This window comes from Tympanuchus pallidicinctus, unplaced genomic scaffold, assembly GCF_026119805.1.
Source record: "Tympanuchus pallidicinctus isolate F22 unplaced genomic scaffold, pur_lepc_1.0 scaffold14, whole genome shotgun sequence".
Taxonomy (NCBI): Eukaryota; Metazoa; Chordata; class Aves; order Galliformes; family Phasianidae; genus Tympanuchus; species Tympanuchus pallidicinctus.
Window position 1 is genome coordinate 12,350,952 of NW_026294659.1, and position 13,105 is coordinate 12,364,056.

A 13,105-nucleotide genomic window follows, 5' to 3' on the forward strand; every position below is an offset into this window, starting at 1 on the left:
TGTGTCCTCCAGCCAGCCCTCTCCCTGGGTGACAATTGAATGAGACATCACTCTCTTGCAGATGTGCAGCAGGGCACAGGTAGTGTTGCAGTTTCCTTCTTTTAACTGTCTCGGCCAGGAACTGGCAGACTGGGTCTCTAGGATGAACAACCAGCCTCTCTCTATTTTACTGTTTAACAAGTTCTTGCAGCAGTTGTCCATCCAGAATGGTTACCACAAACAATGCTGCTAGCAAGTTTCTCTACTACTAGGCCAGTGTGAGCTCTGCCAGATGCTGAAAGATCGCTTCCCAAACCCATCTAGTTGCAGTAGGATATTATCCATCTTACCTATAAGTCTTGATTGGAAAACACCGCAGGAAGATAAAGGAGGATCATGCTCAAAATGCTTTACACCGTCTTTCCGTTTTGGTAGGGTAGAAGGAAAGTTGAGGTCTGCCCTGTAGTATTTTCCTAAAAAAAGGTGGAACATTTTGCTGTGATGAGAGGGAGGCAGCAACAAAATACACTGTCTGCCTTTCGTTGTAATGGCTCCATTCATTTTGAATTCTCAGACCAGAATTATATTTCTGCTGGCAAATAAAAACAGGCTGGAGCCCTGTTAAAAAATCCCAGTGACTGCTAATTACCTCAAAGAGATCACGTTTTAAGTTCACAACACTGACTTGGGAAATCACCTGTCGTAACAAAATAACACCTCCTCTGCAAGCTCCAAATGAGCAAAAGAAAGGAGTGGAGGAGAATGAACACAGAAAGTGGAGGTGTCTGATAAGCCTCAACCAGGTCATCTGAATAATGAATAGTAGAGATTTTATGTTTTGTGCTTCTGTCAGCGACAATCGTACCAGAGCAATGTTTGTTCTGTGGTGTTTATCCAAAACAAACATAAAAGACAGCGGGACATAAGGTCCAGGTCGGACCAGGCTCCGAGCAACATGTTCTAGCTGTAGATGTCCCTGTTCATCGCACGGAAGTTGGACCAGATGGGCTTTAAAGGTCTTTTTCAATTCTAAGGATTCTATGATTCTATGACATGATGATGGTAAGGTGCAGGTCAAAGAAGTGTTGTGTCTGACTGCGCATCATTATTCACTCTTCTGTGTCAGCATTTACATCTACAGATAGAAGCCTGTATCCCTTGTACTCTGATACTGGGGTAAAGAAGTTCTGGGTCAGGTTTGCTCAGAAACTCCCATTATCTTACTCACCATCTGCAGTTAAGCACTGTTGAAGCCAAGATTTCCCAAAGACCTGATCAACTCTTTCTCCATGGCGCATCACCAACACACCTCTTCGCAGATTGGTGTTCTGAGACAGCTATATAAAAATTACTTTCCATTACAATATTATATACAACCTGCATGGAAAGTCTAAATTGCTGGATGCTGTCTAACATAGCAAGGACCAGCAGGGCTGTCCCAAGAGATAGATAACAACCACAGAGGGGGAGAGTATTAAATTGATAAAATGGATTAGAATATTTAGGACAAAAATAAGCCTGACTAGCTCTCTGTTGAAAGCAAATGAAGAATATCTTTGATCTTCATAGGCTACAGGTTAGATTTAAATTCAGTGTTTATTCTAGTGAAAGGTAGTACTGATAAATCTTTTAATTCCACTGTGGGAAGGAGTTACATCAGTATGTATTGTGTAGTTGGTACAAACAAAAAGGAAAAGCAGCTAGCTGATTTAAGTAATAATATTCTTTTCTAACATCAATCTCATCTTTTTTTCCAAATGAAAACAGAGATTTTACATTTTTCCAACAGTGTATGGCTAAGTGATTAGTGAGCCCAGGTCTCATATGAGGCCTTGTTTTCCCTTAGTCTGCACGAGGCTACAAACATGTTCTAAGTACGTAGGAGTTAGTTTACAATACAGAGAGGAAAAGATAAGGAAGAATACCTCAAAAGCTTTAAAACTTTTTAAAAAGCAATTCATCACAGCATTATTGTTGCAACATCAAGGTTAGTGATGTGTATCTTCAAGAACAGAGAAGGGAATTCTTAAGAAGTGGTGTGAGATACATATTTATGTATATATATATATATATATATATTGCTAATACTCTGCATTTCTGCCGTAAGGCACCAATCAACTGCTATGAGATCAGAGTTTAAGGTTTTGTGGTCTAGACATTCTTCCTGGGAGAAGCTCATAGGCTGGGGAAATGCTTAGATTAAAGATGTGCACATCTGCAAAAAGTGTTCTTCAGGGCAAGCAGTGGCTCTGCCATGGATCCAAGCAAGAGGGTTAAAGAGCATACATGAATTGGTGGAAAGACATATAGCTCCTGCAAAAGAGAGTTTTGTAAAAGATAGCAAGGCTAATACCACATTACATATACTACAAAATATTTATGGGATATGGTACTGTAAATGTATGTGCAGTGTATGCATACGCTACATATATTCATTATAACATGAAAAATGTTAAGGAGAACCAGGAAGATAGTATTAAATTTAATATATGCTTTTTCTTAATAGCGTATCATGCACAACTACATGGAGAAGACAAGAAATAAAATCCCAACTACCTGAAGAGAAAGAACATCAGTTACACTCCTTGACATAACAGGATTATGGACTTCTCCATTCAGCTTAACATTAGGATCATTTGTGGATTGGGTGAAAAATTTTGAAGCTGGCACAAAAGCATATTCCCTGTAGAAAAAGCAAAAACAGTGCACACACATCGTATGAGCACACACAAAAACAGAAGGGATTTTTAAGTCCGGATTTTGTCCATAGACATATGACAACCAAGATTCCATATTCTCTTCAATATATTTCACACACATGCAATCCATTTTATCACTTTGTTCAGGTCGTAATCTGTCCAGTAAAAATAAGAGTAAATTATATGAACTGATGACATGCATTGGATGTAACTATTCTGAATTCTGAGCTTGAAGCAGGAAATAATACCTGATTGTCACCACTCTGCCTCTAAGGGCTCAGCACACATAAAATCTATACCTCTTGCTTAGAAAAATTAGATCTAATCTGGAAGAATCATTTGCTACACAGGAAGCCAGTGAAATGCCTGCTGATAAAGGTTGAATTGACAAGGCAAGGATGAGCACAAGGTGTTGGAGTAACCTTTCCATGGTTTAATTCATTTAATTTCAAGTTGGTTTTGCTACCTTCTGAGGTAACAAAAGAATGAGACAAAAGAAGAAATGGAAGTGCTAAGGGCCAGGTTGGATGGGGCCCTGGGCAGCCTGATCTGATGGGTGGCAGCCCTGCCCATGGCAGAGGGTTGGGGCTGGGTGCCTTAAGGGTCCTTTCCAACCCAAATCATTCTGTGATTCTGTGCTTCACATTATTCAAGAGCACAGGCAGGCTATCCTTTGATCAGCTGGACTCCAGGCTTCCATGTGCATATGTCCTATCACTTCTTGTTAAGAAATTTCATTTTCCCACCCAGATACCAAGGTACCCTCTGCTCACCTCACCTCTAGCTTTCTCCCAGCAGCAAGGAGGAACAGCAGCTGCACAGAACCTCTGCGCCATGAAAGCCCAGAAACTCCAGCACCTGTGGAGTGGATCACAACCAACCTGTGCTTAACCCACGTGTCTGACTCGTTGGCTCTCTCTGTGTAGTTTTCAGGAAGAAAACCCCTGCACCCGCTCTGGTGCGAGGTCCCGATGACCCAGCCCTCGCTGACTTCAGACTGCTGTGTTGGGTTGACGTAGATGAAGTCCCCAGCATTGATCATGAGCTCGTCAATATTCTGGGGCTTGTACTGGAAGAGAGCCCGCAGTGTCTGGTGGAAGGACAGAGCTGGGTCAGGCCAGGAGCTGGCTGCAGGGGCAGAAGCATGCAGGGGACATGTGCTAAACTTGTGGCAGCCACTGCCATCAGCACCATTTCCCAACTGCAGCTTGCTCTGACTCACTACTTCAGCAGACAGATAACTACAAATATGCACTGAGTGTAAAAATAGGCACTTGGTATTCATAATATCACTTCTTTTTTTTTTTTTTCCTGTAACTAGTGTGACATATTTGAAAGAAGGCACAGCAAAAGGATTGTCAGCTATTTCGGTGATTACTTGTAGCTCTCTCAAGTCAAAATATGAGATTCAAAACAAAACAATATACTGGTCCGGATAAAAAAAACAGCAGTTATTCATCATTCTGTAGTTGAAATTCGGAAATGAAAACGGGAAAAATATTGGGTGTTTTAAACTAAGAATTTGGTAAACTGAAGTTGACCAGGGAGAACTGTGCCATGCTCACTGAAGTTTAACCTGTGCCTTTTTCATCATTGTTGAACAATTAAAAAAAAAACAAACTTATTCTGTTGAATGGAATTTTACTGCAGAGCAGTGATTTGACAAGGAAATGTTCAAAGGTCATCATTTCCTGTCTCTTTTATTTTCTCATAGCTCATTGTAAGATGAGTTCTGCTGCAGTTTGGGATTGGATCTTGCTGACATGCAGGTCAAGCAGGTAACCATAAACATATCTCCTATAGACTCAACAATATTTTTTTCAGCCCAAAGAGATACTTGAAGCAGCCATACATTCTGAACACTGCACTGTGCATGCACTGATTTTCCCCATAGAAAACAAAACATATAAGATGACTGCAGGAAATGTTCCAACTACAGACCCAGAAATGTAATAAACCCAATGACAGTACCTGGTAATGCACAAAACGCATGTCCCTTGAGTAGAGAGCAGCTACCCAGTGGCAGGTCTCCTCTGCGTTAATGCATTTGGCGAGTTGCTCCAAAGTCTTCTGGTGGTGAGGACAGAACTTGTGAGCCAAGGTAAGGTGGAGCTGCTTTAGGCAGGGCTTCACGTGACAGTCTAGGAATAAAGCAACCAACTTATATCATGACTTACAAGGGAAGGCCGTTTAAAGTTCTTTGTGTTTTATCCTGCATGCTTTGCATGATTCACGAAATATCTTTGTAATTAGTAGAAGAGTAGACCATAGTTTTATTAAATAATTGTTTTACCATATGTCATGGCTTTATTTATCCAAAATAATTCAGAAATCTGGACTGAATTGGAGCCTTGGCTTAAGCTGAGAGGAAAAACAAACTGTTGGAATTCCTTTCCCAGTCTGACGTATAGAATTTGTCTTTCCCAGACCACGCTATCCAAGGGCAGCAGCGTTTCAGTCTGAGGTTTCCTAGTGTCATGGGAAATGTTTATATGGTGTTTGTTGCACCACTGTCTGAAGTATGTGTCTGCTCCTAGGAAGTTATAGAGGTCTCCCTTCCTTAGTTCCGTAAGCTTGGTTTAAAATATACTTCTTCATTTCCTTATTGTATTTATTACCTGACAACTGTGAATGTAAAAAGCACTTCACCCATTGGTGGTGTGAGGTAAAAAATGCTTGTCCTCGCTATGATGAAGAATGCTGCGGGTCTGGGAGATCCCCAGCTGGCACACAACCACTGAAAGGAGATGTGTGACTCAGATTCAGGAGGAGACAGACTTATGTGAGCACAAGGGAAAACCCAGGCCCTATGGGCTACGTTTCTTTGCTTTTTCATTTCCGCCTTCCTCCTCAGTCTGGCCATGGAGAATTGAATATCCCCAAGGTGGAAAGGTCTGTCTTCCCAAGGCTCCATGTGAGACAGAGAACTGGGTATAGTTAAGATTCGGTTTACTTCCTCCAAACATGTATTTTCTCTTTTGTTTCTGTCCTCACACAATCATGGCACTGGTCCCTGATGAGGAAAAGACAGAGTAGAGGTTGGGTACAGAGGTCTAGGGGTATTTAGGAGTAGATCTCTTTCTATCTTACATATCCTAATCCTGATGGGCTCTCAAGTTATACTGACAAACATTTCAGCTTGTGGACCAATATAACAAAGGTAAAGCAAAAAAAAAAACAAAACAAAAAAACCAGAAAACAACAAACCCAATAAAGTTGATCCCACAGAAATTACTCTGTAACAGCTCAAAATGGAATAACCTCTGGTCATTTCAAAACCCGTTATGAGCAGCACAGTGTAAATGCCCAGAAAACAAAGATCTCATATTGTTTTAAGGGACTGCTGTTTGAAAGATGTTGCCAGGCAAAACCTTTGCCTGGATTTACTAAATAGAATAAATTTATGAAGACTTCTAGTATGTTTCTTTTTTCTTATTCATAGAGTTCAACAAAAACCTCCTAGACAAAAGCAGCACATCTTCAGAGTCTAAATCCAGCTCCTCTAGCCACATTGTTTTTGAATCTGTAGGAGGAAAATGTGCTTGCCAGCAGTAAAACATCTGCTACACTGCTGTGGAGACATGGGAGATAGTTTCATTATCGTGTCTAAGCATTTGCACAACAGCCCACTCATTTTCCCTCTCATGTTGATCCCACCTGCTAGGGCTGAAGCCTCTGAAGAGAAGGCCACAGCAAACTCTTTGAGGATATTTGCGTGGCTGTCACCAACAAAGAAACCAAGGTAGCTGGTGGATGAGTGTAATGATAGGGAAATAGTTGGTGGAAATCTCTGTGCAAAGCTGTTGCAGATTCTCTTTAAGATGTCATACAGTAATTCCACTTTCTGGTCTTCACACTGAAAGAAAACAGAGGAAGGACATCCTTTACCCTCTAAGATCAACAGCCTGTTGTTGAGGCAGCCTGTCTTGTAAAGTTATACCAGAAAACAGGATGGGCATTACTTCCTTAGAAAGATAACACATCTATAAACATGCCTGAAATTCCTGATATTGAATGTATTAATATTTGCCATCTTGATCAGCAGTGTCTTGATACTGTATGAGGAGATGAGGTCATTAAGTGAAGGAAGATAAAGCAAGATATTTTACCACCTGAAGTAATCTGAAATGAGTTAGAGATCATGACTTCTCTCTTCAATTCTAAGTAAGAATTTTTATTATTGTTATTCTACAGTTCTTTGCTCTGGTAAAAAATTTAAGAACTGAGCAACGTACATAGGAAAGTTAATTCAGAATCTTTGTAATCTTTTGTCCCCTAGTTACAGCAAATTAAAGGATTGTACAAAGCCATGCTTCCACAAAAAGTGTCAATTAAACGATTTAAGAAGTAAATAGAAAAAGATGGAATTTGTGCCATCCAGCCAAAGTTACAGACATTAATGATGTTCCAGTTCCACACAGTTTTGGTTTTTTTTTTTTTCCTTAGCAGAACTATTTGCTCCTTTCAGGTGCAGGAGATGTATGGTGTCAGGAAACAGAAGAGGTTGGGCTGGGAGGTAGGAGCAGGGCAGGGAGTCTTATATCCTATATGCGACGCACCCAGGTCATCTGTCACTGACAGCTGAGGAACATAGAATAGCACTGGTGTACATTCATCCCTAGAAATATACTATCTGAAACAGAGCTGAGGTGTGTGAGGTGAGACTTACAATTCAGGCATCTCTTCCAGGGTCAGGCCTTTAAACTTGACACTTCTCAAGAACACAGCATTAGTTATTAATGTTTTTTGGTTTGCATAATTGTGACACATGGCTGCAGGGCACCACACTATTCTATATTTTGCAACAAAATGCTTGCGTTTTCATTATGCTCAGCATTTCACATCATAGTATGATTTACACAATTATTTTGTGCAGCTGCTCTATAGCAATGGTACCATAGCAATAGCCTCTTGGCCTGGACTTGCCAAGCTGTCCAGTTCCACCAGTAGTTACTTTTTGTGCCTTACCGTGAAGAAGTCACAGAGTGTGATGTGAGGGAAAATCTCATGGGCTCTGTTCTTCCCGCACTGCCGCTTGCTCTCCTTCCAAAACTCTTGCAGGCAGTTAAACAAGTGGCCAGTGGGGCACAAATAAAGAGCATATTCCTGGGGGATGGGGTCATCCAAAGAGGGATCGTTGCAGTGAGAGTGCAACCTGAAATCAAAACATGTCACACAGAGAACGCATGTGAGCCACCTACTCTTCTTTTCTCGGCTTCCTTGGGTGTGCACCATAAGGTCCCACCAAACACAAGCACTGTGCTGAGGCAGGGAGCATGTTTACTGTGATATAGCTCTGAATGCCTGTCTGGCTATGCCCCATGCACACACACAATTGCAGCTCAGATACTATAGCCCCACTGCAGTGAGTAGCCTACAGGTAAGAAGGAGACTTAAAATCGAGGATAGATGTCTGCCCAGAGCAGCCAATCCTCCAATCCTGTGAGACATTACTGTGGTAAAAGTAGTTTCTTCTGCCCAGGGGTCTCTTTATTCCCCAGCCCTTGATTTACCCCAGACCTTCTGCAAATAATCTTGCTTCCCAGAATCACTGTAAATACAATTATTTATTTCTGTGATGATTTAAAATGAAAAACAAACAAACAAAACTCACATGCAAGGTCTTTAGAAGCAGCTAACTTCAAACTGAGTAACAGAATCAATATGTGAACAAGTGTTTTTAGTCAGTTTTAATGTGAAAGCACTCCTTAGAAATCACAGGTGCTTACCATTTTGCAGCATCTTCTATTGACTTTTGGCCAGTAGCAACCAAGGCTTTTTGCCTAGAAAAAAAAACACACAAACCAAATGAAAATCAAGTGGATTCATCAGAATAACAGAAAACATTAAAATTGTTTTATTTGATTTTAATAAAATAAAGAAGAATGGACATGTGACAACCAATTCTATTTTTCAGCATAATACATACCTATAATAACCTAACCTATAATGACAAGGTTATTCCTGGCACATATTAATGTTCTTGAAGCTCTCCAGGCAGTTGGATCTGTTGCATGTCTTTAATTCCTTGTAGACTGGTAATCTGCCCTTTCCACAGAACATCCACAGAATGTGTTTTGAAGAAATTTGCTTAGCACCCCTACTGATTAAATGGGCATCCTTTGGGTTAGTTTAGTTGTTCCTCCACACATTGTAAGAACAGGGTTTGCTCTGTTGATAATTAATGAGAAGCCCAGATTCAAATGCCAGATTCAAGTCCACACATATAACCTAAGCAAAACATACTTATTTGGAGTTTGAAACTCTGGACTGAGGATTTCCCATAGCCCAGAAAGTGCCAGACCTAAGCCACAGGTTAATTCCAAGATAACATACAATATCTCAATTTTCCCCCCTTTTATTCAACTGACATTCTTTGGGATCAAATTTGGTTCATATTTCCTTTTCATAGAATCATAGAATCTCCTGAGTTGGAAGGGACATACAACAATCATGGAGTCCAACTCCTGACTCCACAAAGGACCACCCAAAAATCAAGCCCTATGTCTGAGAGCATTGTGCAGATATTTCTTGAGCTTCAGCATCTTGGGGCTGTGACCACTGATCAGGGCAGCCCATTCCATGCCCACCAACTTCTGGTGAAGAACTTTTTCCTAACCTCCAACCTGGCCTTCCCCTGTTTCAGTTCCCACAGGTTTTGTTGCTGGTCACCAGAGAGAGGAGAATAGCTAGAGCTTTCAAAATGCCATTGATATTCTTTATGTGACAGAATCTTTGTGAGTAAATGCTGAGTTTTTGGAGGGTGAAGGATTCCCTGTGTTTAAGTAGCACCTGCACCCATGAACCTCATTTCCAGCCCTGCAACCTTATCAACCTTCCACCTGTAACCTTCTCAGAAGTGACATGAAGGGGAATGAGAAACAGCAGAAATGAAAGAAAAAGTACCAAGTTACTCCACATCTGCTTATTCTTCCTTCTTTCTTGAGGTTATCTTTTCTGACCGCTGTGTGCTGAGGGCATCCATCTGTTTAACCTAATCCTCACATTTTTATCTCCCTCTATCCACATGGCATCTGTGCATGTACTAGAGTGCTATGAGTGCATTAAGGAGCAAGTCTTAATCTTGTTGTGGTTGCTTCTTCCCAGACTGTTCTCTCTAATGCAAAAATACATATGGGTTTGTTAAAAAACAATGAAATGTGCATTTGTGCATGTGCAAACATACTTAGTTCTTAGTGGAGGATCAGCACAGCTGAAGACTAGCTAGATCTTTTCACTCAAGCTCTACCTTCTACCTTTCTCCTCTCTAAAATTAGAATTGATGATTATGGCCAAATCAATCCCAAAACCATGAGCTAGTTGATCAAAAGTGACCCTGTTTCCTCTGTGGTCCTCCCTGTGACCTGCATCCTTTTTTTTCTGCCTCTCTGCTGATTCTCCCTTCTCTGTCACGTCAAACATGAACAACTTGTATTTTTGTTGTGCTTCCCATTCAGCTTTTCCTGTCATACCCTGCTGGAATGTAAATGCTTACTGCTGCTTGGCCAGAACTGCCAGCCTTTGTCACCTACTGCTACACTTCAATGTGAGTGTTTTATCATTTTATGCCATGCTGCTCCTCCCATTTGGTAACAAGCTCTTTGTAAACAGCCCCAAAGGCAAGCAGAGCTTGACAGCAGTTTTCCTTTACATTGACTCTGTGCAATCATAAAAGTAATAAGACCATTGGAGACCTGAGGCCATGGCCTGTCATGATGCTCAGCATCATCTCCTTGCTCCCCCATGCTCCTCTGTCTGTTTCCATCTTTCATCCCATCACATAGGTTGGTAGTAGAATACTTTCCAGCAGGGTTTCTCAGCCCCCAGTGTTAGCAAAATGTTAGGCTGTAATTAGACATCCTGTGCTTCCAAGGAGGTTGAAAGATAATGTATACGATAAATTCTATACATGCCTAATACTTTCAGATAAACAGTAGGAATGAATCATTTAAAATTTGAATTAAAAGTAATGTATTTATGGGGGAGAATAAGCTGGTTCTTCCCTAAAGCAGAAAACAGCTATCACATTTCTGTTCTATCGAAGCATGAGGTATTCATTACGCTCACTTGCTCAAGTATTTGTGTTTTGCTCTTTCTAAAAATGTTGCTTTTGCATGCTGGTCCTATATTATGAAAGATTTTATAATATTTCCAATGAGCCTTATTTTTTGTAGGCCAGGATGTCACAGACAAGCAATTTTTCAGAACCTTCATCAATGTTTGAAGCCAGGACTTAAAGAAACAACTAAGAAGTTTCATAAACTACAGTCCAAATTTTCAATGTGTTAAAGTCTGTAAGGAAAAACAAACAAAAAAATAAAGTGCTTTTGGATTTTTTTGCCATTTTATGTTGACTGCTTTGCACTTTGTCCACCATCTGTTGATTTTGACCTAGAAAGCACAAAGCCTCATCAATCATTGGGGAGAATGTTTTGAAAGCAATTTGGGGAACATAAAATACAGAATAAAAATTAGACCTTAGTTTGGAGTGACCATACTAATATTATCTACTAGAGAAATGACAAGACAGATTTTAAGTTACACAGCTAAAATTCCACTGGACATAACCAGGAATAATGAACCCACAGCTTCCCTGTAAACTGTGCGCCTCACATCTAAAGATGCTTCACCAAGCACCAGGTGTTCCTGAAAAATGGAGCCTGATCAACTTGTTTAATTTTCAATCTAGAATCAAAATGGAGGTTACAGAGATACTGATGTCCTTTTTCAAACACTGAGTACTCCCCTGACATTCTAATGAAAGGACTTATTTTCTTCAGTCATAAGTCCATGGCACAACTGTCTGCCACCACAGAGTCCAGATTTTCCCTTCAGAAATTTGTTGATGCTCTGTAGAACCTCCAATCGTCTTTTTCTGACCAGAGCCATATCTGGGGAAGGAGTTACCACCAAGTAACTGAGTTTTTATTAACAAGTTTTTATTAACAATTTTTTATTAACTCAAGTAATTGAGTTTTTATTAACTCAATTGGAAGTGCTGCCACCAGTTCATCCTCCCTCAGATGGAGCTGCCAAGGACAGGGCCTGACATTTTCCAGGAAGGATGTGCTTTTGAAACAAGATTCATATTTAGGACAGAAAGAGAAAGGGACAGACTCATGTGGCATCTTGTTAATGAAAGCTTACCCTTTTAAAACAGTCTCCTGTGACAAAACCCAGCAAGCACTTTTTTTTTGCCAGGCCTGAAAAAATCTTTGTACAGATGCTACATCCACATTTACTTCCATTGTAATAACAGTGGTAAGTAGAAAAAAATGAAAGGATTCATCCCAAGAGTGAACTATACATATCAACTTAACTCATTGTGAAGTCTCTCAAACTCCAGCTGCAGAAGAGCATGTCTTCAAATACACAGAATAGTTTTAGAAATGGATACAGAACAAGTTTTTTTAGCAATAACATCAATACACAGCGCTCTACAAGGTATTCAAAGTGAGACAGACCTGCTCCTCCTATGGAGACATCACCCCCAAGAAGCATCTCGTTCTCTTGATGGAAAATGCACACTGTCTGCATTTAAGTAGATACAAGAAACACCTATCACTGTACAAAAGTAGCTGAAAACATTACTCACGCAATGTGAGCTGGGAATCCTTTGGCCAGGAGAGACTCCAGGAGTGCAGAGGGGCTTTTGCTCCTGTGTTTGTTGGACACCTTTGCATACAGCTGCGTCTCAGCCACCGCCATCCTCTTCTCTCCCTCAAACTGTGCTCGGTGCTGACAGAAATTAGGAGGGGGAGGAGGGAGGGAGCAAGAAAATGAGAGAGAAAGAAAGAGAAAGAGGCAGCTAGAATAAAAAAACCCTCAAACTTCTTGTGATCGTCTCTGACAAAAGCTGACATCCTGTTTTCATAACCTGCGCGTCTTTGAGTTTTTGTTTTAAAGCAGTTAAAAAAGCAAATCTGCAGGCTGTTCCTATCTGCCCTAGTAGAACAAGACGCGTTGTCCAAGGGAAAATATAAGAGTCAGGGTGGACTTGCTGAACAGTCTGAGACTGGATCTTCATTTTAAATTATCTTCTGGAAGCCAAGAAATCCATCTGAGCTTCTATTGGAGAGGAAGGGGGCCTCCTGCATCGTATAAGAAGTTATTTTGTAGGCTGAACTCATTCCTCTTGGGCTCAACGTTCATATTCTCCAGTTTCAGCTGTACTTGGACACCTTTATGGCCACAGCCATAGTCCACCAGCTGACCAACTGTTCAAAGACAAACCAGGCACCCCATGTAGACACAATGCCCTGGGTCTGTGCTTGGAGCAGTTCAGAGAGGCAGCTCATTGAGGCCTGTGCTTCCAGACAGTGCTGTTCTACTAATGGAGACTTCAAAAATTGGATCTGGCCCATCCGCAGGACATCCAGGGTGGTCAGAGCAGGCAAAATAGCAGAGGCAGCTTTCCCCAGCCTGGG

General features: G+C 40.9%; 1 protein-coding gene across 1 annotated transcript in view; it reads right to left on the reverse strand.

The window, feature by feature from the left end:
• UBASH3A (ubiquitin associated and SH3 domain containing A) overlaps positions 1–12,484 on the reverse strand; it is a 27,802-nt gene extending 15,318 nt beyond the window's left edge. Inside the window, exons 1-9 of the mRNA XM_052674113.1 lie at positions 12,274–12,484; positions 8,408–8,461; positions 7,647–7,833; positions 6,336–6,534; positions 4,650–4,819; positions 3,560–3,768; positions 2,536–2,662; positions 1,208–1,316; positions 330–452 (exon numbers count right to left, since the gene is read on the reverse strand). Coding sequence (XP_052530073.1) covers positions 330–452; positions 1,208–1,316; positions 2,536–2,662; positions 3,560–3,768; positions 4,650–4,819; positions 6,336–6,534; positions 7,647–7,833; positions 8,408–8,461; positions 12,274–12,386 — 1,291 coding nt within the window. The 5' untranslated portion in view covers positions 12,387–12,484. The remainder of the gene's footprint in view (positions 1–329; positions 453–1,207; positions 1,317–2,535; positions 2,663–3,559; positions 3,769–4,649; positions 4,820–6,335; positions 6,535–7,646; positions 7,834–8,407; positions 8,462–12,273) is intronic.
• Between the last annotated feature and the right edge of the window lie 621 nt (positions 12,485–13,105).